The sequence below is a fragment of the Geotrypetes seraphini genome, chromosome 4 (genome assembly GCF_902459505.1).
Source record: "Geotrypetes seraphini chromosome 4, aGeoSer1.1, whole genome shotgun sequence".
Classification (NCBI taxonomy): Eukaryota; Metazoa; Chordata; class Amphibia; order Gymnophiona; family Dermophiidae; genus Geotrypetes; species Geotrypetes seraphini.
In genome coordinates, this window is record NC_047087.1 from 291,801,101 (window position 1) to 291,826,503 (window position 25,403).

General features: G+C 42.6%; 1 protein-coding gene across 1 annotated transcript in view; it reads left to right on the forward strand.

The window, feature by feature from the left end:
* Window positions 1–1,827: 1,827 nt before the first annotated feature.
* Window positions 1,828–25,403, forward strand: part of PDZD7 (PDZ domain containing 7) — a 127,534-nt gene continuing 103,958 nt past the window's right edge. The window contains exons 1-6 of the mRNA XM_033942445.1: window positions 1,828–1,885; window positions 5,860–6,329; window positions 14,438–14,578; window positions 16,947–17,121; window positions 20,938–21,114; window positions 24,669–24,816. Of these exons, the coding sequence (XP_033798336.1) occupies window positions 6,137–6,329; window positions 14,438–14,578; window positions 16,947–17,121; window positions 20,938–21,114; window positions 24,669–24,816 (834 nt within the window). The 5' untranslated portion in view covers window positions 1,828–1,885; window positions 5,860–6,136. The remainder of the gene's footprint in view (window positions 1,886–5,859; window positions 6,330–14,437; window positions 14,579–16,946; window positions 17,122–20,937; window positions 21,115–24,668; window positions 24,817–25,403) is intronic.

The window sequence follows — 25,403 nt, forward strand, 5'->3', positions numbered from 1 at the left end:
GCGTATGACAATTTAAAATTAGGAGACAAAAATAAAACAATTTATAGAAATAATACGTACACAAGTAATTAGCGAAACAAAAGGGAACAGGGGTGAACTACAATCTTTGAAGAAAGTAAGAGTACATTTAGGGGAAAAAAACAACATCAGGGAGCCTGGGATTAATCATAGATGAATTATCCTATCAGGTTGGGCAGACTGGATGGACCATTCAGGTCTTTACCTGCCGTCATCTACTATGTTACTATGACTCAAATGCGTCTTTGTACAGATGGCATTTTAATGTGCTTTTAAATTTTTCTAATGAGGTTTCACCAAGTAGATAGATTGGTAAGTTGTTCCAAAGCTGGGGTGCTATGACTGAAAAATTTGTAGATCTTCTGGTACCTATAATAATAATAATAAGTTTATATACTACAGGACCATGAAGTTCTATGTGGTTTACAATGATTAAAAGATGCTACAGAATGAGTAGAATTAACAAAGTATATACAAAATGGAGCTCACAATAGCAACGCAAAAAGATTATATTAGTAAATTTCAGAAAATCTGGGGACCGTTAACAGATTTTTGTAATGAATGATTAACTTTTCCCATGTTAAGGTATTTGATTAGGGGGGAAAAGGGTGGGTTTTACTTGTTGTTATTATATAATACATGAGTATTTCAATAATTTCACAAAGGATAATTTTATGATTTATTGAATAGGGAGGGAGGGGGAGGGACTATTAGATTCAATAAGGATGATATAAATGTTAGATTTCTTTCATAATATTTAAAATATTATAGAATTTTAATTTGTAATGAAATGTTAAATTTGATGCTTATATGAGAGTTAATCAAGTGTGTATCTTTAAGTTTTAAATGAGTTTATTTGCTACACTTGTAACATATGAAAATGAATAAAGAATTTTTAAAAAACCCAAAAAAAACAAAGTTAAGAGCTAGTGATAAATAGCTCTAGAGATCAGATATTGTGGACTATGATTGTACAGGTCAGTTACCTAAGTACTTCAGGAACAGATATGTTTTTAGGTTTTTCCTAAATTCCCCATAAGTAGTAGGCATAAGCAGTTGTTCCAGGCCTTTACCCCATAATGCTGCCTGATGTATTATTTTTAGATAAGGGATAGTCAGCAAATGCTGTTCCGTTGATCTAAGTGTCCTGGCTGGAGAATATGGTATCAAAAACCGATCCAGAAATATTGGTATTATGGGCTTTACACATATTTCTCAGTGGTTCTTACTTGCATTGCTCTGCCTTTCATAGGACTCTAAACACTATCCTTTAAGCTCTGCACTATTCCTCCGAGGATCAGGGACCGAGCTCAAGTTCCCCTTGAAAAGGAATCCAAAAACATGATTCCATGAATCTCATTCCTCTCTAGCAGCCAGAGTCATTGCCAAAGGAAACCTGCAGAGCTACTAAAGCCCTGCTTTTAAGATTCTCTTTTCTGCTTTAATAACCCTGTAACGCTTTCTTTCTTCAAGGGAAATTTATATAGAAGCCCTTACTTCCTCTTTCAGAAAGGGGCTGAGCTTCTTTTGAAAGGCAATGCTGCTTGGTTGTTGTTTTTTTTTTCTTCTGAGACTTGGCAAGACAGGCTACCATCTGTGCTGTACTGCCAGGAGCTTCCCCTGTTTAGGTGAGAGTGGGGAGAGGAGCAGAGGTCTACAGCAAAGCAGAGCTCTCTGAGGGGGCATAACAGGAAGTAAGGGGATCTGTGGAGAGCCAAGGGGTCTAGGAGAGAAGCGGAGGTATGGGTAGGTGAAAAGGAAGCAGAGTTGAATGGGGTGTGGGGGGTTAAAGAGGGAGAAACAAACGTCAAATGGGGCAGGGTGAGAAAAAAATGGAGGTCTTCTGGGAAAAAGCAGGAGGAAGGAGGTATGTGACAAATGATTTTTTTTTCATATATTCTTGGATATGTTTTAATGCATACGGTAATCAATTGTGCTCTTACGTACCAGCTTTAGCAAACTACCTGTCTAGGGCACACATCATGAGATGGATTCCAGCCATTCAGTGTTGAGGTCATGGCACTGTACAGTGATGTTGGTGCTCATCGTAATATAATCTAAATTTTCCTCGGCAGTTATCCATACGTGAAAAGCCAGGGGAAGTTGCTTTTATTCCATACAAACTGCTAGGTGCTGCTATCCATGAGACATAAACCGTCAAAAAGTTGGCAAATTGTCTGTTCTTAGTTACTAAAACTCTTTCAAATTCAGAAAATGTTCTTATAGCCAGTGCTGTGCTATATTTATGATAGCACATGCCCACTTGTGGTTACAAATAATGCATGAGCCAGACTCAAAGTCCACTTCTTGGAAGCTGCTTTCAGTTCCAAACTCCGAGCCACCTGCTAAGCACCAATATCCGTCTTATCATTCCCTATAATTCGCCCACCCGAGCACGGTATATAGTTTAGAGGTTTACACGGGAACGGGGATCGCGGGAATCCCGCAGGTCCCGGGGGGTCCTGCAGGAATCCCCCTCTAACCCACGGGACTCCCATGGGACCCTCCTCTGGCTCACGGGACTCCCACGGGGACCCCCCCTCTAGCCAACGGGACTCCCACGGGGGATGGAAGGCTTTAGAAGTAGGGTTCGTCCATATAATATAATGGACACGTCAGTCTTAGTAAAAAAGGGGGGGTTATAAGTTAATTACCTGAACAGAAAACAAAAAAAGGGTTCCACCAAAGAGATTCCACAAGGAAAACAGCAGCGCAAACACAAAAGAAACTGTGGAATTGATGATCCTGTCAGAAGTAATTGCTGCTTTTTTATGGGGACGGGCGGGGATGGAGGTAATTCCTTGCAGGGACGGGTGGGGACGGAGAGGATCCTGGCATTGACGGGTAGGGACGGAGAGGATCCTGGCGGAGATGGGTGGGATTTCTATCCCCGCGCAACTCTCTAGTGTAGATGCAACTTCTTGTCCAGTTTGTCTGTCTTGACTAGATTGTAAGCTCTTTTGAGCAGGGACTTTCTCTTCTGTATTTTGATTTGTACAGCGCTGTGTATGTCTAGTAGCGCTATAGAAATGGTAAGTGGTAGTACCTAGTAGAATATTCTGTTTAGAGCCCTAAATGATATGTTGTAGTCCTTTTCTAACACATACAAACAACTGTTACAGTTCCTGTCTGTTTGATGTTTGTACCTCTGCTGAGTGCAATTCACGAGGAAAGATGTTTCCAGGCTCATTTGATTTTATTAGATCTGCCCTCTAAATGTCAAGGATTGTTAATTACGAAATTAAATTGTGTGTGTACTATGTGCTTTGTGATATCTAACTTGTGGCAGGCAGTGTACTTGGAGATCTCAGGAAGTGTCATCATTTATTCATTGAGGTCAGCTGGCTCAGCGGGTAGGCTGCATTTCAACGAAGAGAGTTTCCTAGCTTGTCACCTGTATATCACTTTTTTAAAAAGGGAGGGTTATGTAAGGAGAGGCAACCCAGGAGAAATCTCTTCTGCACCGTGAACTTCCTTTGATTCCATATTATAATTAACTAGTCTTATAGCCCATGACATTAACGGGTGCTAAAATATGTGTATGTGTCTGTCTTTATTTTTTTTTCTCTCTCCTTAGCCGCTTTCTGTATTTCTGCTGTCTTTTTTTTTTTTTTTTTTTTGCTTGGCTGTCCACTGCTCCCCCTGTCCATTCTCCCTTCCTTTTACCTCCCCTGTGTCCTCCACCACCCCATCACTGCTCACCTTATCCAGCAGAAGCCCTTCTCCCTTTGTTTTACCTCCCCCAGTCCATCATCTGTCCAGCAGTAGGCCTGTCTTCATTTTTCTGCCCCCCCTCCCTGTTCATCAGCACCTCTTCCCCTGTCCATCAACCCCTTTTCTGCCCCTCCATTTCCGTGTGTTGCAGCATTTCCCTCCCACCCCACTTCCCTGTGCAGTATTTTCCTCCCCCCATACCTTCCTTCCTATTTATGTTAAAATGCTTTCCGGGTTTGGCTGCCGCGGCCTGCAGCCGCCGCAGCCAACATCCGACTCGGGCTGCCGCGGCCAACATCTGACTCGGGCCGCCGCGGTCGACATCCGCCTCGGAGGGGGGGGGAGGAAGAGAGAGAGTACTGTAGGGGCATGCGCAGTCCTACCTGCGGGTCCCTACATCGCGGCGACGTCAAGAGCAATAAACGCAGACGGGGATCGTGAGAGTAGCCACCGCTCACCGCTCCAGACTGTAAGCCGCGCATGCGCACTTCCTATGTGTCGCTACAGCTCACGGAAAACCGGCGCACACATAGGAAGTGCGCATGCGCGGCCTAGCGTTTTATTATATTAGATAACGTAGCAGAATACACATCTAAAGTTTATGTGGTGGAAATAGATGAAACATAAGAACATAAGAATAGCCTTACTGGGTCAGACCAATGGTCCATCAAGCCCAGTAGCCCATTCTCACGGTGACCAATCCAGGTCACTAGTACCTGGCCAAAACCCAAGGTGTAGCAATATTCCATGCTACCAATGCAGGGCAAGCAGTGGTTTCCCCCCTCCTCCCCCCCATGTCTTTCGCAATAACAGACTATGGACTTTTCCTCCAGGAATTTGTCCAGACCTTTTTTAAAGCCAGCTATACTATCCGCTTTTACCACAACCTCTGGCAATGCATTCCAGAGCTTAACTATTCTCGGACTATTCCCTAACCTTTTTAGTCTTTCCTCATACGAGAGGAGTTCCACCTTGGGCGATAGGATAGGTGCCTGATCCTATAAAAGGTAGGTGCTTATCGCAATGTGCTTAGCAGCGCCTAATGACTAAATAGACGTTTCTATGGGTGGAGCATGAATTCAGCTTGGAGAAGAGACAGATTAGGGGTGATATGATAAAGGTCTATAAAATACCGAGTGGAGTGGAAAGGGTAGATGTGAATCGCTTGTTTACTCTTTCCAAAAATACTAGGACTAGGGGGTAAGTGATGCAGCTATTAAGTAGTAGATTTAAACCAGATAAAATATTTCTTCACACGATGGGCAATTAAACTCTGGAATTTGTTGCCGGAGAATGTGGTGAAATCAGTTAGCTTAGCAGGGTTTAAAAAAGGTTTGGAAAACTTTCTAAAAGAAAAGTCCATAGGCCATTACATATTGAGATGGTTTGGGGAAATCCACTACTTATGCCTAGGATAAGCAGTATAAAACCTGTTTTACTACTTAGGATCTTGCTAGGTACTTGGGATTTGGGTTGGCTAATGTTGGAATCAGGATGCTGGGCTTGATGGACCTTCAGTCTGTCCCTGTATGGCAGCTCTTATGTTCTTATGTGAGCCAAGTATAGGATAATCAAGCCATTGTGACATCGCTGATGAGGCTGGCTCTTAGGCATTGATGGAATGAGGCATTATGACATCACAATCTCAGCTCTGGAATGTTGCTACTCTTTGGGTTTCTGTCCTGGATTGGCCACTGTTGGAAACAGGGTACTGGACTTGATGGACCTTCAGTCTGTCCCACTAAGGCAATTCTTATGCTCAATTCTTATTTTGGAGTTGTCAGTCTTAGAGATTCGCTTAGTTTTTTCTACACAAGACCTTATAATATAGCTGTTTGAAGTTTGTGGAATTCTGTGCCATCAGAGAGCTGAGTGTGAAAATGATTTTTTGAAATTCAGAAGATTGTTGTATTTCTACTTATTCACCAATAATTTTTGAAATGTCTTCATTGAGATCTAGTGTAGCTATTAATTGATGTTAATTATCATGACTGTTTTGTAAACTGTCCTGAGCTGCAAGATTGCGATGATATTTTTTTAAAAACACAAAAACTTTATTATTATTGTGCATGATTCTGCCCTTTTACCTTTTTCCCCACTTGTTTCTTTCTGGCATCTTCTCTAAAGAGCAGCCCAATCCAGTCAAAGAAAATACAAGCAAGACGCAATGGATGGAAGCTGCCGATTTTTCACCAGGACATGAAGAAATCCCTTTGATTCCAATATGCCAAACATACAGATGTATTGGTGGGAAACAACATGAGTGGCCAAAATGAGACCGCAAATCTGAACTTGTAAAAACAACTTTTCCCAGCATTGCTTTGCTTATTTGGGATGGGAGAGGGGCCAACGAAGTTGCACCGGCTCTCGAGATCCTCATGACCAGACACCGTTCCACGTTGCTATGGCTCATGCATTCAACGCTGTACGAAAAGAAACGAGCACGTCCCCCTATCCCAGAAATGTAGCAGGGGATGTGAATGCGTCGACCTGGCGCTTAGCCAGAAAACAGAACAGGCAGATCGATGGTCATCCTAGGGGCCTTCGTGCCTCCTCTCCCATGGGAAGAGTCATTCTTATAAATTCCCCTTTGGAAGGTAAGATTGCTGGCTCTTCGCTGTTTCTGATGGGCTTTATTTTCTGTTTCTTGATGTTCGTGGGACACTTAAGACCCAGTGCCTAAAAAAATAGCCGCTGAGAAACACAGAAATAGCGGCCGTCGATCTTCATGTATACAATCACACCTAGTGGCGCTCCTTCCAGCACTTAAGTCCAATTTAGGCACACCCAAAATCCATACACGATCCGCCCTTAACCATGCCCACTTTCTGGTAGGCACCTCAGGCTTCTGGTAGGCACCTTCCTGAAATCGGTAAGCACGGTCCAATTTAAGCACCTAACTTGCAATTAATTATAATTTAAGCCAGTTATTGTGCCAATTGAGGGAATGTGGTGCAGTGGTTAAAGCTACAGTCTCAGCACCCTGATGTTGTGGGTTTAAATCCAGGCTGTTACTTATGACCCTGGGCGAGTCACTTAACCCTCACTGCCTCACGTACATGAGATAGATTGTGAGCCCACCAGGAAATTCATGCAGTGGCTTAGTAAAGGGGGGGAGCAAGGGGGGGCTGTCTGCCCCAGGCACCATCTTGCTCGGGGCGCCAGCACCCCTCCGCCCCATCTTCCCACTCCTCCCCCTGCCGTGCACGCACCCCTTCCCTTCCCCTGCACCTTTTTAACTTTGGCATGAGCAGCCACCAACTTGCTGCCCGCGTCAGCTTCGGCGCTCTCTCTGACCGGGGCCCGCACCTAGGAAGTGACATCAGAGAGAGAGCACCGAAGCCGATGCTGGCAGTAAGTTGGTGGCTGCTCATGCCAAAGTTAAAAAAGGTACAGGGAAGGGCCACTGAATTCATGTAAACTGTTCTGTGCATGTTCCCAGTCATGATTAGGATGGGGGGAGGAAGCTGCTGTGTAACATCCCATTATCAAATGTACCGTATATGTGCTATTTTGCCCTAAAATGGCAGAAGCACGTACTTTCACATGCTGTCTAGTTTGTTTGGGATTTTTTTAGTTCAATTTCTTTACTGAAATTTTAAACATTACAAAGTCAAAAAAACATTGACAAATATCAATCAATATCTCAATAAAGTAGAACATAGAAATTCCCTTCAGGTCATGTGAATAATGGTTGTAATTGGTTATTTTGTAAGTACATGTCAATGGGAGTGCTTTCTGAGTACAGTAAAACCTTGGATTGCAAGTAACTTGGTTTGCAAGTGTTTTGCAAGACAAGCAAATCATTTTATTAAATTTTAACTTGATATACAAGCAATATCTTGCAATACGAGTACATACAGTATACACACATTACAACTGAGCCGATGGTTCTTCTCTCTCTGACGCTGCGGGAGTTTAGTGACTGTTCTAAATGAGCGAGGTCTTGCAATACAAGTACATATAATATTTTTTATTAAAGTTTTTGGGTTGTGGAATGAATCATCTGAGTTTCCATTATTTCCTAAGGGGAAATTTGATTTGATATACGAGTGCTTTGGATTACAAGCATGCTTCTGGAACGATTTATGCTTACAAACCAAGGTTTTACTGTATATAAGGAGAAAGGAGTATGTTTTTCCAGTGGCGTACCAAGGGGGGAGGTCCGCCCTGGGTGCAGCCTTAGGGGGGGTGCACAGCCGGCCAGGTCCCCTTACCTTCGTGGCGCTTCCCCCCCCCACCCGCCCGACCGACCGACAACGGGCCTGGTCCGACAAATCTCCCTGCCCTGTGGCCGCGAGTCTAAATTACCTTCTTACAGCAGCTGGAGTATTGAAGCTGCGTGTGACTGCCGTAAAGGTTATCTCTGATGCAACCGGAAGTTGGAAAGGTGGAGTGGAGAGGAAAAGATGCTTAAGGGAAATGGGTAAAACAGAGGAGGGAGAAGGACGCTGAAAGCACATGGGGAAGACAGAGGGGTGGAGAAGGACGCTGAAAGGACATGGGGAAGATGGGGGGGGGAGAAGGATGCTGAAAGGACATGGGGAAGACAGAGGGGGAGAAGGACGCTGAAAGCACATGGGGAAGACGGGGGGGAGAAGGATGCTGAAAGGACATGGGGAAGAGAGAATGGGGAAAAGATGCTGAAGGGAAATGGGGAAGAGAGAGTGGGGAGAAGACGCTGAAGGGAAATGGGGAAGACAGAGGGGGGAGAAGGACGCTGAAGGGAAATGGGGATGACAGAGTGGGGAGAAGATGCTGAAGAGAAATGGGGAACAGAGAGTGGGGAGAAGATGCTGGAAGGGAAGAAGACAGAGATGCCAGACTATGGGGGGGAGAGGAGGGAAGAAGATGGATGCCAGACCAATTTGGAAGGAAGGAGAAAGGGAGAGGCACAGTAACAGAGTAAAAGGAAGACGCAGAGAGAAGAGAGACAGTGGATGGAAGAAATTGAATGAGAACATGAGGAAAGCAGAAACCAGGCAACAAAGGTAGAAAAAAAATTTTATTTCTTTTTTTTTTTTGCTTCAGGATAAAGTAGTATATTAGTTGTGTTGATAAAAATTTATAAACAAAGCACTGCCAGCTGAACATCTCTTTCTCCAGTTCAGCAGCCAGAACTTTGATTTATAAGGAAGGAATAAGCTAAATATTGCAGTACTGAGGCTTGTATGGATGCTGCGGGGATGGTGATGGGGACGGTACAGTGACTGGGGCAGATTTTTTCCCCGTGGCATTCTCTAGTGCTCACGTCAAAAGCTTCCCTCTGACTCAGCTTCCTGTTTCCGCTTTTGACTGAGCACTGCGTTGACGATCTGAAGTTCTGTTCATGCCAAGGGTAGAAGGAGGCCCGTTGCTGATCTTAAGTGTCATCGCAGGGGGGGGGTTCAGATCTTGTTGCCAAAATCGGAAAGGTGAGGAAGGGAGAAAGATGGGCCTCTGGTGGATGGAGAGATTGAGAGAAGGGGGCAGATGATGGAAGTGGGGAGAAAGGGGAGAGAGAAGAGGGCAGATGATGGAAGTAGGGAGAAGGGGCAAATGATGGAAGTGGGGAGAGAGAAGAGGGCAGATGATGGGGAAAAGGATTGAGTTAGGGAAATACTGGAGGGGGTGAGGGAAAGAGGTGGCGAGCTGTAGGTAGACAGTAAAAAAAGAAATTGATGAGAGGGTAGTAAGAACGTAATCTAGATGGATGCAGAAAATAAATTGAAAAGGAAAATGAGGGAAGAAAGGGATTGCAGAAGAGAGGTGTGGGAGAGGGAAGGAGAGGAGAGAGATGCCAGACCAATGGGGGGTGAAAGGAGAGATGGAAGGGGGAGGCATACAGTTTCTGGAAGGGGCATAGAAGGAGAGAAGATGCCATATAGGGAGGGGCAGAGAGATGGCAGACAGTGGACAGAAGGAAGAGAGTAACAAGAAGATGAGGAAAGCGGAAACCAGAGAAGACAAAGGTAGAACAAAAATTTTCTGTTTATTGCTTTAGGAGACATGTGTCACTGTTTCTGTGGTGTTGCATTGTATGCAGAGTCCTGCTTCTTGCTGGTTCAATTTAACCTTTGTCTATGTATTTCTATTTTATCCCCCCTTTTACAAAACTGTGGAGCGTTTTTTAGCGCCAGCCATGGTGGTAGCAGCTCTGATGCTCAGAATTCTATGAGCGTCAGAGCTGTTACCACTGTGACTAAAATCCACACTACAGTTTTGTAAAAGGGGGAGGGGTTAGTTTGTGATGACATATTCCATACTAGGCGAAGGTATGTTCTGTGTGTTCGAAAGACATGGTTTTCTGTTAGGATTGATCTGTACTGTCTGGCTTGTTTAGTTTTACAATGGGTGTATTGATGTACTGCTCACTGCACTATGTAAGATGCCTTTTTCTAGGTACTCATGTGTGACATGTGGCTTGTTACTAAAAATCATGGTTTTCGTACAGATGGGGGGGGGTGCCAAAAAATGATGGGCCCTGGGTGTCACATATGCTAGGTACGCCACTGTACTTTTCCGCAGCATATATTTCAGGAACTTAGCAAACTTCCAGTTTTTTTTTAAACATGTTGAATTCCTAATGAAAGCAGTAGATCAATTAGTTTCGGTTTACAGATAGAATTTTCAATCCAGTCCAATGCTTGGTCTTATATACTGATTCATCCCTATAATAGGGCTCGACTCGGATCATAAAAATTAATTGTAAAACAAAGAGAACAAGATATTAAGGTACAGGCATTATCGATTATAATCCCTGATTTAGATTAAAGAGTCAGTTAAGGATTTCTGAAATAGGTAGGTTTTTTAAAGGTTTCCGAAAAGTTAATAGAGAAGGAAGAAGTCTAACTTCTACAGGGAGATCATTCCAAATTTTTGCAAAAGAATAGATAGAGTTTTCAAAACATGGATGCAATGAATGAAGAATTATTAAATGTTGCTAAAAAGCAAACATGTTAAAGGTTTGTAGGTACTCTTCATCTCCAGTAGTTATCGCCATAAACAGATATTGCTCAAATAATAATAATAATAACTTTATTCTTTATACCGCCATAACCTAAAGTTCTAGGCAGTTTACACTAAAAAGAGCTGGACAATCAGTGAAATACAATAATACAGTAAAAAATGCAAATATTTGTAAAATAGAATTTCAATAATAAAACTCTCATTAAGTAATAAACTTATAGAACAAAGTAGTCTTAATTAATTTCCGAAAACAGCAATAGGATAGCATAGCTTGCTGAATACATTTACCTAACCAAGATTGTTGCCTACCAGCTTGAAATGCCAGGGTCCTATCTATGAAGGTCTTATATCTACACCCATTAATTTTTGGATAAACAAATAAGTAGAAATTTCTAGTTTCTCTTGATGGTCTACGCAACACAAAATGAGGAAAAAGGTAAGCTGGAGACAATCCCGATATCAGCTTAAAGCAGATACAGGAAAATTTGAATAATACTCTTGCCTCCAAAGACAGCCAGTGAAGTAAACGATAATATGGACTAATACGGTCGTTCTTTTTTAAACCAAAAATCAATCGAACAGTTGTATTCTGAATTATCCTTAATTTCCTTAGAATATTTTGGGTGCTCTTAAATAGATGATGTTACAATAGTCTAAAATAGATCAAACGAATGCCTGCACCAATAGTCTGAACGATAAAGGATCAAAATATTTTTTTAATGGTTAATTTCCACAATGTAAAAAAGCATTTTTGTACCACTAAGTTCGTGTGTTCTGCTAGTGTTAAATGTCGGTCTAGTGTGCAGAAGTGGAAATTAGTCACAGCCTGTTCCTGTTGATATTTGAGCTCTCAAAGTCGATAGAGGACAGGTGGGTCAAACCAGCAGGCATATCCAGGGAAAGTACAGTAATTACATTATTTATAGGATAGGCTACCCCCAGTCCCTGTGGACAGCAACCCACTTGAGTTTTCAAGATATCCCTAATGAAATATGCATACAAGAGGTTTATATGCATACTGTTGCAATCATAGGGAAAACCAATTGCATGAATTGTTAGGCTATCCTATAAAACAAAGTAGGTTGATGTTCACAGGGAATGGAGGTTGCCTTCCCTGATCATTTGTTGCCTCACAGAAGTACAATTTCAAGCAGAGTGGCAGGGATGTTGGGAAGGAAAGTCATGGAGAAGCAATAGAAGAAAAGTGGTACAGGACTTTGTAGCACAGGGATGATCCAGTTCTAAACTAAACTAAAACTTAATTTTATAGACCAGGTCTTCAACCAAAAAGGTGCTCGACTCAGTTTACAATAATGTAAATATAGTGTATAAATATAGAAGAATGTAATCTAGAATGGCTTAGTTTCCAAAGTGTTTACAAGAAAGTTTTCAGAGCTTTCTGAAATAAAATGAAGGGACCTAGACTTCTAAGTGACAGCAGTAGCTCATTCCAGAGCTCAATTAGTTTGAAAATGAAAGAGTGGCTGAATCTCATGAAAGTTCTGTTTTTACCCCTAAGGGAAGGAAATGTAAGTTTTAACTTATTTGAACTCCTAGTGAGATGAGATCTGTGTACATTCCAATCTAAAGGAACCAAAGTAATAAAAATGCCAAAGAGAATACAAACAGCAATACAAATGCACTTAAATTGAATTCTAAGATACACTGGAAGCCATTGTAATTCCTAGAGCAATGAGATTATGTGATCAAATTTACTCTTACCAAAAATGAGCTTGGCAGCGCTACTCTGTATCAATTGAAGTCTCTGAAGACTGGCCTTTGAGAGACCCAGGTACATTGAGTTGCAATAAACCAACCTTGACAAGATAATTGATTGAACCAATACAAAGAAGTGTTGCTGATGAAAGAGCGCTCTTACTCTTCTCAGGATACGGAGGCTAAAGAAACATTTTTTAACAAGAGAATTTAGCTGATCCTTAAATGTAAGAGATGAATCATTAACAATACCAAATATTAGTGAGGAAAACTCAATTTTCAGAGATTCTCCTGAGTCTAAGGTCATAGCTGAAGGAAGAGAATCTAACTTTGGACCGATCCATAAGAGATTGGTCTTAGCAGCATTCAATTTCATCTGGACCATCATCGCCCAGGACCGAAGCTTACCAATGCAATGGATAATATTTGGTGTTAGATTAACAAGATCTGGGTCAACCTCAAGTAATATGTAGATGTCATCAGAATATGTTAATAGAGTTTCCCGAATATTCAAGTCATGTTATTTCAAAGTACTCATGTAGATGTTAAATAAGATTGGAGAGAATGGGGAGCCCTGGGGAACACCACAAAGGGCTCTCCAAGATTTTGTATTAGATCCTTCCATATTAACTGAGTAAGAACGGGAGGATAGAAATTTATCGAACCAGTCCAAGACAGTCTGATCAAGGCCAATGTCTGAGAGTAGGTAATGCAGAATATTATGATTGACTACGTCAAAAGCTGCAGATAAATCGAACTGAAGATAGTATGTTTCTTACAAGATTGTAACTGCTGGATCTTAGAAAGGAGAGAGACCAAAAGGGTTTCTATGCTGAAATTCGGGTGAAACCCATGCTGGAAAGGTAAAAGGATAGAAAACTTATCCAAGTAACTTGAGAGTTGGCTGGCAATAATTGATTCCATAAGTTTAGTTAGAAGAGGTATATTTGCAATCGGTCTATAGTGAGAAGTGACGGTTGGGTCAAGGTCTGTTTTTTTCAAGAGAGGGGTAAGGCTAATTATACCCATGTCATGTGAGAAATATCCTGTTTCTAAAGCATAATTTACTAATGTAGTCAGCCAATTGACTGCTTGAGGTGGAATATTAGCAAAAAGATAAGAGGGGAAAGGATCAAGAGTACATCTCATCAATTTTGCGCATAGTTTTGAGACTTGGGGCTCAGATACCAAGACAAATGACTGCCAGAAACGATCTGCTAGCATCAGCCTTGAAGAAAAGACCAAAGTCCACTGTAAAGAAAGAATTCCTAATGGTAATGATTTTATGTTCAAAAAAAAGAAGCGATAGAATCTGCAGAAGGTGGTGAAGAGATTTATGGTCATGACATGTTAATGTACGCCAGAGTCTAAACAGAGTACCACATTTTCTATATTGGAAGTTCAGAGCAGTTTACATGAATTTATTCAGGTACTCAAGCATTTTCCCCTGTCTGTCCTGGTGGGCTCACAGTCTATCTAATGTACCTGGAGCAATGGGGGAATTGAACCCACAACCTCAGGGTGCTGAGGCTGTAGCTTTAACCACTGCGCCACTCTAGAAATTAGCCAAGTATGGGACAATCAAGCCATTGTGATATCACTGATGAGGCTGGCTCTTAGGCATTGGTGGAATGAGGCATTATGATGTCACAATACCTGCTGTGGTTATCAGAGGCTGAAACTTTTCATACTATTTATTTATTCAATTTTCTATTCTGTTCTCCCAGGGGAACTCAGAATGGTTTACATTAATTTATTCAGGTACTCAAGCATTTTCCCCTGTCTGTCCTGGTGGGCTCACAGTCTATCTAATGTACCTGGGGGAATTAAGTGACTTGCCCAGGGTCACAAGGAGCAGCTGGTCAGCACTGATAAACAATGATGTCAGTAATAGTGATGTGTATGTTTATATAGAACATAAACTAGAGCAATTAGTCTTTTTTTTTATTGCATAAAGAAACAAAATAAATATTGTAATGACTCTAGAATAGATTTCCCTGAATAAATCTCTGTTTTTATGCTTTGTGTGTACGTTGCACAGCAAGCAGTGATGAAAGCGATTCCATCCTTGCCATCACAGTTGACAAAAGTCCTGACGGTAAATTAGGGTTCAGCGTTCGAGGGGGCTCAGAGCATGGACTCGGGATCTTTGTCAGTAAAGTCGAACAAGGCAGCAGTGCTGGTAAGAAAAACACTTGCTTTTTAAGAACCTCACAACCCTGTAAATGTATTAAGGTGAAGCAGGCTTAAGCGAGACGTTTGAGCAAGTTCTAAGAATTAAGTATTGATTGTTAGCTGGTGATTAAAAACTGTTGCAACAATTGCTCCACAAAATGGCGGAGGGGGGTTCAGGACAATATTTGGGTCTCATTTGATTGCTGCCATGACCGGTTCTCAGTTTTGCTATTTGATCTTTTTCTTAACGAGAGCGGGCTACTGGGCTTGATGGACCATCAGTAAGGCTATTCTTATGTTCTTATGAAAGCAGGAGAGCTATGACTCTGGGAATCCTTTGCAGCACAGAATGACGGATATAGGATATCATAGAAACATAGAAACATAGAAAGATGACGGCAGAAAAGGGCTATAGCCCATCAAGTCTGCCCACTCTACTGACCCACCCCATTAAGTCTGAGTACTAATGACCTAGTTCCTTAACTCGACCCTCGTAAGGATCCTACTAGGGCATCCCATTTATTCTTAAAGTCAATAACGCTGGTAGCCTTGATCACCTGCTCTGGAAGCTTGTTCCAGTGATCTACAACCCTTTCTGTGAAGAAATACTTCCTTACGTCACTATCGAATTTCCCTCCTCTGAGTTTGAATGGATGCCCCCTTGTGACCGAGGGTCCCCTGAGAAAGAAGATGTCTTCTTCCACCTCGACACGTCCCGTTCCAGTCCTCTCTGCTCGCAACCTCAGAGTCGACTTTGACTCCGACCTCTCATTCAACAAACTGCTATGGCCTGCTGCTTTTAACTCTGCAACATCTCCAAACGTCGCCCTTTCCTTTCTGAGCACACCACCCGACCCTTGTCCACACTCTCGTAACCTCACGCTTAGATGACTGCAATCTCCTTCTAACTGGTCTCTCGCAGTGCTGCCTCTTCCCCCCTCGCAATCTGTCCAAAACTCTGCTGCACCACTCGTCTTCTACCAACCTCACTACGCTCATGTCACCACTCTCCTTGAATCACATCACTGGCTCCCTATCCACTTTCGCATACAGTTCAAGCTCCTATTGCTGACCTACAAGTGTGTTCATTCTGCTGCCCCTCAATATACCTCCTCGCTTCTTCTTTCTCCTTATAAACCTCCCAGAGAACTCCATTACTCAGATAAGCCGCTCTAACCTTGTTTCCCCCAAAACAAGAGACTGTCTTTTATTAATTTTGGGCCTAAAAAAGGCACTAGGTCTTATTTTCAGGGATGTCTTATTTTTTTTATGTACAATAATCATCTCTCCCTTCCTCTCCTCCACCCCAATTCTTCCTATTTCCTTTCTCTCCCCCACATGTGCAGCATTTTTCTTCCCCTCTCACCCATCCCCTTGTGCAATATCTTTCTATCCCTCCCTTCCATCCCTTGCAGCTTCTATCCTTCCCAACTCCATCCCCTTCCCCACTGCTCCTCCCTACCAAAGGTGCGCCCCTTCCCTTCCCCCATACCGTTGCAATTTCGGCGCAAGCAGCCACCAACTTCCTGCCCACGTCAGCTTCGGCGCTCTCTCTGATGTCATTTCTGGGACCCATGCCTAGGACGTGACGTCAGAGAGAGCGCCGAAGCCGACACAGGCAGTAAGTTGGTGGCTGCTTGTGCCAAAGTAAAAAAGGTACGGGGAAGGGGCATGAGTGCGTGGTGGGGGTGGGGAAAAGGGTGAGGGAGGGGCGTCACCGTTCCGGATGCCGTTCACCCTCGCTACGCCACTGATCTGAAGTTAAGCGGTTAACATCAGAGAGAGCGCCGAAGCTGACGTGGGCAGGAAGTTGAGGCTGCTTGTGCCAAAATTACAAAGGTATGGGGGAAGGGAAGGGGCGCGCCTTTGGTTGGGAGGAGGAGTGGGGAAGGGGATGGAGTGGAGGAAGGGTGCCAGCGCCCCGAGGAAGATGGTGCCTGCGGCAAACCGCCCCCTTCACCTCCATTACAACGCTGCTGCTTCAGATTAAGCACCTAAATCATTGGCTTTTAACATCCAGAGCTATCAAAGGAACTCATTTTTTTCACTTAGGGAATAGTTAAGCTCTGGAACGCGTTGCCAGAGCATGCGGTAAGAGCGGATAGCGTAGCTGGTTTTAAGAAAGGTTTGGGCAAGTTCCTGGAGGAAAAGTCCATAGTCTGTTATTGAGAAAGACACGGAGGAAGCCACTGCTTACCCTGGATCAGTAGCATAGAATATTTCTGCTCCTTTGGTTTTGGCCTAGTACTAGTGACCTGGATTGACCACCGTGAGAACGGGCTACTGGGCTTGATGGACCATCCGTCTGACCCAATAAGGCTATTCTTATGTTCTTATGTTCTTAGCTGGACTCATGTGTTTCTTCCTGCATACAGAACAGGCAGGTCTCAGTGTGGGGGATAAAATCACAGAGGTGAACAGCATCAGTTTGGAAAGTATCACCATGGGAAGCGCCGTGAAAGTACTGACCGGTAACAATCGCCTGCGGATGATGGTCAGACGAATGGGAAAAGTTCCAGGCATTAAGTTCTCCAGGGAAAAGACCACATGGTAAGCAAAGCTGCCCTTGCATTCTCCTGACTGGTTCTGGGTTAACCAAAAATCGCAATGCATGCTTCGGTGGGCCAAAGTGAGCTTGCCAAATTCATTTGGCAGTAAAACAGAGTCCACGAGGACTAAGGAGAATATTGACCCAGTGAAAACATTTTAACAAATGACGATGGTTGGACTGCATTCTGCATACCAGAATCCTAACTTTCTGCAGTCCCCCCCACTCCCACCCAGATTCCCTCTTAGGCTTCAAGGCCTAGCACTGCCACTGAACCCATTACCTGAAGGAGGGAGACAGTGGCAGCGACTGGTAAGCTGGGCTTGGCTCAAAATTTTGGTTGGACTCCATGACGCACCCAATTCCACCGCTTATGTGCCCCCCCCCACTAAAGTTCCCTCTTAGAGAAGGATCTCATTCAGTTCCAAGGCTGTCTCTTGGGCTTTGTCCAATCCATGGCAAGAATTCTCCACTTTAAGGAAGAAAAGCGTTTGATGAACTAGGTCAGGGTGACATGTCATCCTCACTGCTGTACTCTCCTTCCATTTCTTTGGGCTTACGTTCCCTTTGGACTGGGAATTCTTGTTCATTTTATAAAGGATTTTCCACACATAATGTGTGTTTTACATGAGGAAAATGGCGATTTTACATGTTGATTGAGTACATAGGCATTAAAAAAAGGGCACTGAAAGAGGGCACCTACATTCACACACTGTGTGCATAGAGATTCCAGGGGGTGTGGTCTGGGAGGACTGTGGGTGGGGTTGCTTTATAAAATATGCACATGCATACATGGAGGAGTGGCCTAGTGTTTAGAGCAGCTGCCTCCGTACACTGAGGTTGTGAGTTCAATTCTCACTGCAGCTCCTTGTGATTCTGGGCAAGACACTTAACGCTTCATTGACCCAGGTACAAAATAAGTACCTGTCCAAAATACGTACACCGCTTTGATTGTAAGCATAGAAAAAGTGGTATATCAAGTCTCATCCCCTTTACCACTGCCTAAGAGCAGGTCTCAATTTATGCAAGAATATTTATGCGCTACTAAGGATATTTTTGAGAATCTATTTTATAAAGGCAAAGAGGTACTTGTGGTGTTTTTATAAAATATTTTTCCCGTAAGTAACCCATACTAATCAGTGAGTAGTTCAGCTTCTCAGTGCATAAGAGAAGGCCAAAGCTACCTTGTTTGTTTTGTGTGTGTGTTTTCTTGCAATAACGATAAATAAATATTTTCTCAATTGTATGACGTGATTGTAATCCCAGAGTGCTATGTAAAAGCTGGAGGGAGATGCTAGACAGATCTAACCTATATACCAGGGGTCCCCAGAGTCCCTCCTTGAGGGCCGAATCCAGTTGGGTTTTCAGGATTTCCCCAATGAATATAGAAACATAGAGTATGACGGCAGAAAAGGGTCATCGGCCCAACAAGTCTGTCAACTCGAATAACCCTCCCCCCTAAACACTCCCTTGAAGTGATCCCACATCTTTGTCCCATTTTTTCTTAAAATTGAGCACGTTGTTGGCCTCAACTACCTGAAGTGGTAGATCATTCCAACGATCAACCACCCTTTCGGTGAAGAAATACCCTTGATTTTTAATGGATGCCCTCTTGTAGTTGTAGGTCCTGTGAGGAAAAAGATGTCTTCTTCTACCTCAATACGGCCAGTAACATATTTGAACGTCTCTATCATGTCACCCCTCTCTCTGCGTTCCTCGAGAGTGTATAGCTGCAACTTACTTAGGCGTTCTTCATATGGGAGATCCTTGAGTCCTGGAACCATCCTAGTGGCCATTCGCTGAACTGATTCCATTCTCAGCACATCCTTTTGAAAGTGTGGCCTCCAAAATTGAACACAATATTCCAGATGGGATCTCACCATGGACCTGTACAACGGCATTATAATTTCAGGCTTTCGGCTGACAAAACTTCTTTGGGTGCAACCCAGCATTTGTCTAGCCTTGGATGAAGCTTTCTCCACTTGATTGGCAGTCTTCATATCTTCACTAATGATTACTCCCAGGTCCCGTTCTGCAACAGTTCTTGCTAAGGTCTCACCATTTAGGGTGTAAGTTCTGCTGGGTTTACCGCTACCAAGGTGCATAACCTTGCACTTTTTGGCATTAAAACTCAGTTGCATATTCATTGGGGAAATCCTGAAAACCCGACTGGATTCGGCCCTCAAGGAGGGACTTTGGGGACCCCTGCTATATACATACCCTATGGGAGGCACTATAGCACAAACACCAGAGATTCCTTCCCTTGGGTCCAAGAAGACAGGAGTTAGTGCTTACCTGGTGATGCACTGCCTGGGGTCTCAGCAGAGACAGCAGTAAGCACAAACATGGGGAGCACCTCCTGGAGCCCAGGAGAAAAGAGCGGTATGAACCTTGGATTTCCTTCCTTGGTCCACAAGAAGAGACAATAAACATAGGACTGAGGGTCTATCAAAGGGGTCTATAAGTATACATTGAGCACAAATGTTCGCAAAATAATGACTTCTTCAACTGTAAGTAAATGAATATGCAATGAAAGGTTTATACTTTATAGTTCATCATTTATATTCTGCCTTTAAACAAGACAGATTACAACCATAACATAGCATTATGTCTATAGACCACGTTACCAAAAAGTTCTACGCGGTTTACAAAAGGTTATAAACATTAAACATAATCGTATATTTGAATGAGTCAGCTAGTCAGGTATTTGGAGAAAAGACAGGTTTTTAGCTCTTTTCTAAAATGTCTGTAAGAAACGGCTGTGAGCAACAATGATCGAAATTCTTTTCCATGAGAAGCTGCCTGAGATGCTAAAGAATGATTTAGGAATTTCTTGCTTTTACAGAAGGGAAATTGAACAGAGCATGAGTTTTTCTACTGCATTTGTGCATAGCTATGGAAAAAACTATTAGCCAGATAAGTAGGGGCTGCACCCTATAAAACCTTGTAGCAAAAACAGCCCAACTTGAATAATACCCGAGCTTCCACAGGCAACCAGTGCAATTCGCAATAAAATAACGTAACATGATCGTATTTCTTCAATCCATAAATCAATCTAACTGCTGTGTTCTGTACCAATAATAATCTCAATAATTCCTTCTTAGTAATTGACACACAATTAAAAAATAACAATTTCTGGAATACCTTAGCACCTATGGCATGCAGTAGATCAGTGGTCTCAAACTCGCGGCCCGGGGGCCACATGCGGCCCGCCAGGTACTATTTTGAGGCCCTCGGTATGTTTATCATAATCACAAAAGTAAAATAAAACAGTTTCTTGATCATATGTCTCTTTTGCTATAAATGACAATGTTATTATTGGAGACTTGGCCAAAGGAAAGATTTATAAACTATGAAGAGTTTTTACCTCATGCAAAATTGTCATTTCTTTAATAAGTCATTAACTATTTTTTCTGTGGCCCTCCAAGTACCTACAAATCCAAAATGTGTCCCTGCAAAGGGTTTGAGTTTGAGACCACTGCAGTAGATTGTTGAATGTGTAAAGCCTCTTGGTGTGGACTTCAGCTACATTTCTGTTGTTTCTTTTATGGGTTTTCATACCTTCTCTATCGGGGGATGGGGAGGGAGGAGATGGGGGAAGGAGGGGTGGTTTGTACTATCAGTTTGGTCTTCTGGTTGATAAAGGTTCCTCATGATTTCATGCTATTCTCAGCTATTTGTCTCCTTCTGCACATTGTTCCTCTTATATTTGTATGTTTAGCTGATTGCCACTTGTTGTTTTGTAACGAAATAAAGATATATTTAAAAATATAAAATAAAATAACAAAACAAAAGGTATTGTTATTTGTATTTTTTAGGGTTGATATATTAAACAGAAGACTCATAGTGGAAAAGAGGGGATCAACCCCAACTGAGAGCAGTTCAGATGACGGTCTAAGAAGAATCGTTCATCTCTACACAACCTCGGATGATTACTGCTTGGGGTTTAATATCCGAGGAGGGAAGGAATTTGGACTCGGGCTTTTTGTTTCCAAGTAGGTCTGACTTGCAATAGAAACTTGCTATTGAAAAGATCTAGCAACAGCCTATAACAGGAAGGTTGGATAGGCTGGAGTGAGCTTGGATGGCAACTTCAGCATTTGGAACCTAAGACAATACCAGGTGGACTTTATAGTCTAAGACCCAGAAATATCAAAGAAGAGACAAGTTAATTTAATCATGTATTTTTAATGGCTAGAACTAATAGGCAGACTGGATGAACCGTTCATGACTTTATCTGCCATCATTTACTATATTAATATGTTACCTGGCAAAAACCCAAAGAGTAGCAACATTCCAAAGTTGAGATTCTGATGTCATAATGCCTCATTCCACCAATGCCTAAGAGCCCACCTCAGCAGTGATGTCACAATGGCTTGATTAGATGGCAACTTCAGCAGTTGGAACCTAGGACAATACCAGGTGGACTTTACAGTCTACAACCCAGAAATATCAAAGAAGAGACAAGTTAAATTAATCATGTATTTTTAATGGATAGAACTAATAGGCTGACTGGATGGACCGTTCAGGTCTTTATCTGCCGTCATTTACTATGTTACTATTTAACAAAGGGTTACCAGATATCCAGATTTCCACAAACATGTCTTCCTTTTGAAGACATGTCCAAACGGCTTTTTCAAAACCCGGCACTTTGTCCGGGTTTTGAAAAGCCGCCTCTCAATCGTGTCGGACAGGAGGCAATCCTCGCATGCGCAGATGCCACGTGATGACATCACGTGCACGCGTGCGTATGATGTCATTGCGTGGTATCCATGCATGTGTGGATTGCCTCCTGCCTGACCAAAGCAGACAGCGGAGAGTGTAGCAAGGGCGGGGCTAGGGCAGAGATGGGCAGGCATGGGGGCGGGTCTAGGGTATCCATATTTTATAATCATAAAATCTGGCAACCCTAATTTGACACTAATTGGTAATTTTGTCTGCATCCAATATACAGTATCATGTCATATTGTGAACAGCATTTTTAAAACAATTAAGTCCTTTTTGTTCAAATATCTAACTCATGATCAGGTCTGGCTCAACCTATGGACCAGATGAGACCCTGGCTCAGGCGCCAAAATCCCAGTCTGGTCTACCTTCAAAGTTCTAGATCAGGTTTGTCTAACCAATGGCCTGTGGCAGGGTAGATGAAAATCAATCATTTTAAAATCAGATTTTTTTAAAAAAATTAATTTCATTTTTTTTAATAGAATGCTTTTTTGTGGAAAAATCTATCAAAAGATAGTCCAAAAAGTTATTCATCATGAAATAAGGATTTGTTTTTAATTATGTAGCATGTGGCTGTATATTCATGCAATGTTTACAATTTTTAGTAAATGAATTCCATTAATCCATTCATAATGTCACAGGCAATTTTTATATCTAGAAGATATCACAGATGTTTGGTTTTGCATTTCTCAAAACTGTGAATTTGTGCCTCCAGACAACATGCATCTTTTTCACACAAAAGTGTTATAAAATATAGAGTTGAGAAAAAGACCTTAGCCTCATTGTTCTTTTGCAAACCAATGTACAAAGAATCAATCCCTTACCTCTTAAGTGCTAAGTTTATATATCTACACAAGGACCTAAGTGTGAGGAGGGAGGGACAAGCAGTAAAAATAAAAGTAAAACCTTCTGAGCAGAATACTCCTCAAGTCTTCAGATCTTTGAATGTACTGCCTGAGGTTTGTCATATTATTCTCTCTTTGGAAGGGAAAACCTACAATTGTACCAGGCTGTAAAAGAGAACCAGTTTGGGAATATTTTAGTGAAGTTCATCTACCTATGGGTAAGGCAGGCATGCCTGCAAAATGCAAACCTTCATCTGGATCTGCCTAAGATTTCGGTTGGCCATAGGGGATGGAGAGAGGAGAGACACTGGATGGAAGGATGGGGAGGGTACCAAAATAGTCAACTCACACGAGGCACATTATAGCTTGCTATGGCCCTGAGTTTTTGACCATTGATTTAAAGGCCTTAAAGATTTAGACGTTTTAGGGTGGCCGGAGAGGAAAGTAGGCAAATCAGGTATTCTCTGCTTGTCCTTTACTTGGAAAGGTTTGAAATACAAGGGGATGGACTTGGGGGAGATTATGGAAAGGGGAGATGAATTTAGGGATGATCATGGAGGGGAGGGAGAGGGGAGATGGGGGAGGGATGGAAGAAATAATGGATCTAAAAACAGGAGAGGGAGAGAGATGGTGGACAATGGGATTTAGGGAGGGAAGGAACAGAAGGAGAGAAGTTGGACACAACGGATGGAGTAGAGGGGGTATAGATACTGGATAGGAGGGTAGTTGGGAATAGAATGGGAAATGGTGAACCCTGGAGTGGTGGGGAAGGAGGGAGAGATGCAGGATGAAAGGGTAGTTAAGAAAAGGAGCTGGTGAATCTGGGGATGGTGGGGTCCATCACTGCAGCTGCGGGGATGGAAACAAAAAAGGAAAGATGCCAAACCCCCTGGGAAGGGAAGGAAAACAGAAGGGGAGGACAGAGATGGAAGATGGATGGTTAGCACGGAGAAAGGAGACCCTGGCAAGCACGTTATCAGAAAACAACCAGAGCATTGGACCAACCTGATTTAAATAATGACCAGAAAACAAAAGGTAGAAAAAATAATTTTACTTTCTGTTTTGAGATTACAATATGTCAGATTTGAAATGTGTATCCTGCCAGAGCTGGTGTTAGACTGCAAATGTGAGCTAAGGAAAAGTATTTTTTATTTACACCACAGCACCAGTGTGGGTAGGAGAGGGCAAAGGGAGGTGAAGAGGCTATAAAATAAACCCACTAGGATGTTTTTAAAAAAATACCCAATTAGGCAGGAAAATCGAATTGAATCAAAAAATCGATTCAATAGGCTGAATCAAATCAAATCGAATCGAAATATTTTTTCCTGAATCGGGCAGCACTACTGGCCATCCCTCCTGCCGGAGGATGTCTTGGGTGGTGGCGACAGGATGAATTGGGCACTCCTCCTGCTGCGGACATTTGGGGGGGGGGTGTTCCAGTAGGAGGGACTGGACATCCCTCCTGCTGGTAGTCTTTGTGGGCGGGGCACGAGTTCCCTGCCAAGGCCACTAATCTGATCGCAGCAGGTAGATTCCCTGCTGCGATCAGATCAGCGACCGTGTCTATCTGAAATGTAGACCAGCATTTTGCTGGCCTACTTTTCAGGTGCCTATCATGGCCCTAGGGAGACGCCTAGGACCGCCTAAGCTCACCTAAGACTTCTTCTGTGCAAAACCATGCCTAGCCTTAGGCGAGCTTAGGTAGCCCTATTCGCCTCCTTAGGCTCGCTAAAACACCTACAATTTAGGGAACTCTCCTCAGTGGCTGTCTAGACAGTGGTAGAACGCCTACCGCCGCCTAAAATCAGGACGCCATTTATAGAATTTGCCCCTAGTGTCTACTTTCATGTATAGAATATTAGCATAACATGTTAAAATACATACTCATATAATTTATGCCAGCCATGGAGCTGGTGTATGTGCTTGTACCTAACTGCCGGAGTTATATGTGTAACATCTAGCATTCTGGTTGTTGTTAGAGTGGATCGAGGAGGATTGGCGGAGCAGAACGGAATTAGGGTTGGAGACCAAGTCCTTGCAGCCAATGGAGTCAACTTTGAAGACATAAGCCATAGCAAGGCAGTGGAAGTGCTAAAGGGGCAAACACATATCATGTTAACCATCAAGGTAAGACAAATTTGATGTAGTTACATACTGTCGAGTCCATTTTGGCTCATGTTTGACCCTGAAGACAATGCACTGTATTATTATATACTATTGTGTATTAACTTTAAAACCTGATTTCTGGACATCTAACATCTACAGAACAGTTGGAAAGAAAAGATAAATGTAGATAAGTTTCAGTGCATTTGTAGAAACATCCTGCCAGTTAATAATGCAATAGAAAAAAAATCAAATTAGTTGGAATAAAAAGATTGAGAAATGGATCAAAACACATTATTTACAGGAGAACTAATTTGCCTGTGCCCCTAGACCTGTGTTTTGATCCATATGGTTCTTGTATATCCATGTAATGGATTTTCTGGACCCCTGAGGAAGAAGTGTTTTTCGAAACATGGACCGTGTCGGGTCCGATATGCTATACAGCAAGAACCATTTCTCGGATTAATTTTATTTTTTATTCATTGTTTTTAATGTTGATTTTACGACATATATGTTTTATTGAATAAAACTATTGCAACTTGTACATTTCCTGCAGTTTTGTTCTGGCTTTGAGTTGAATAGGGCTGCACAGGTCAGGAGCAGATATTCAG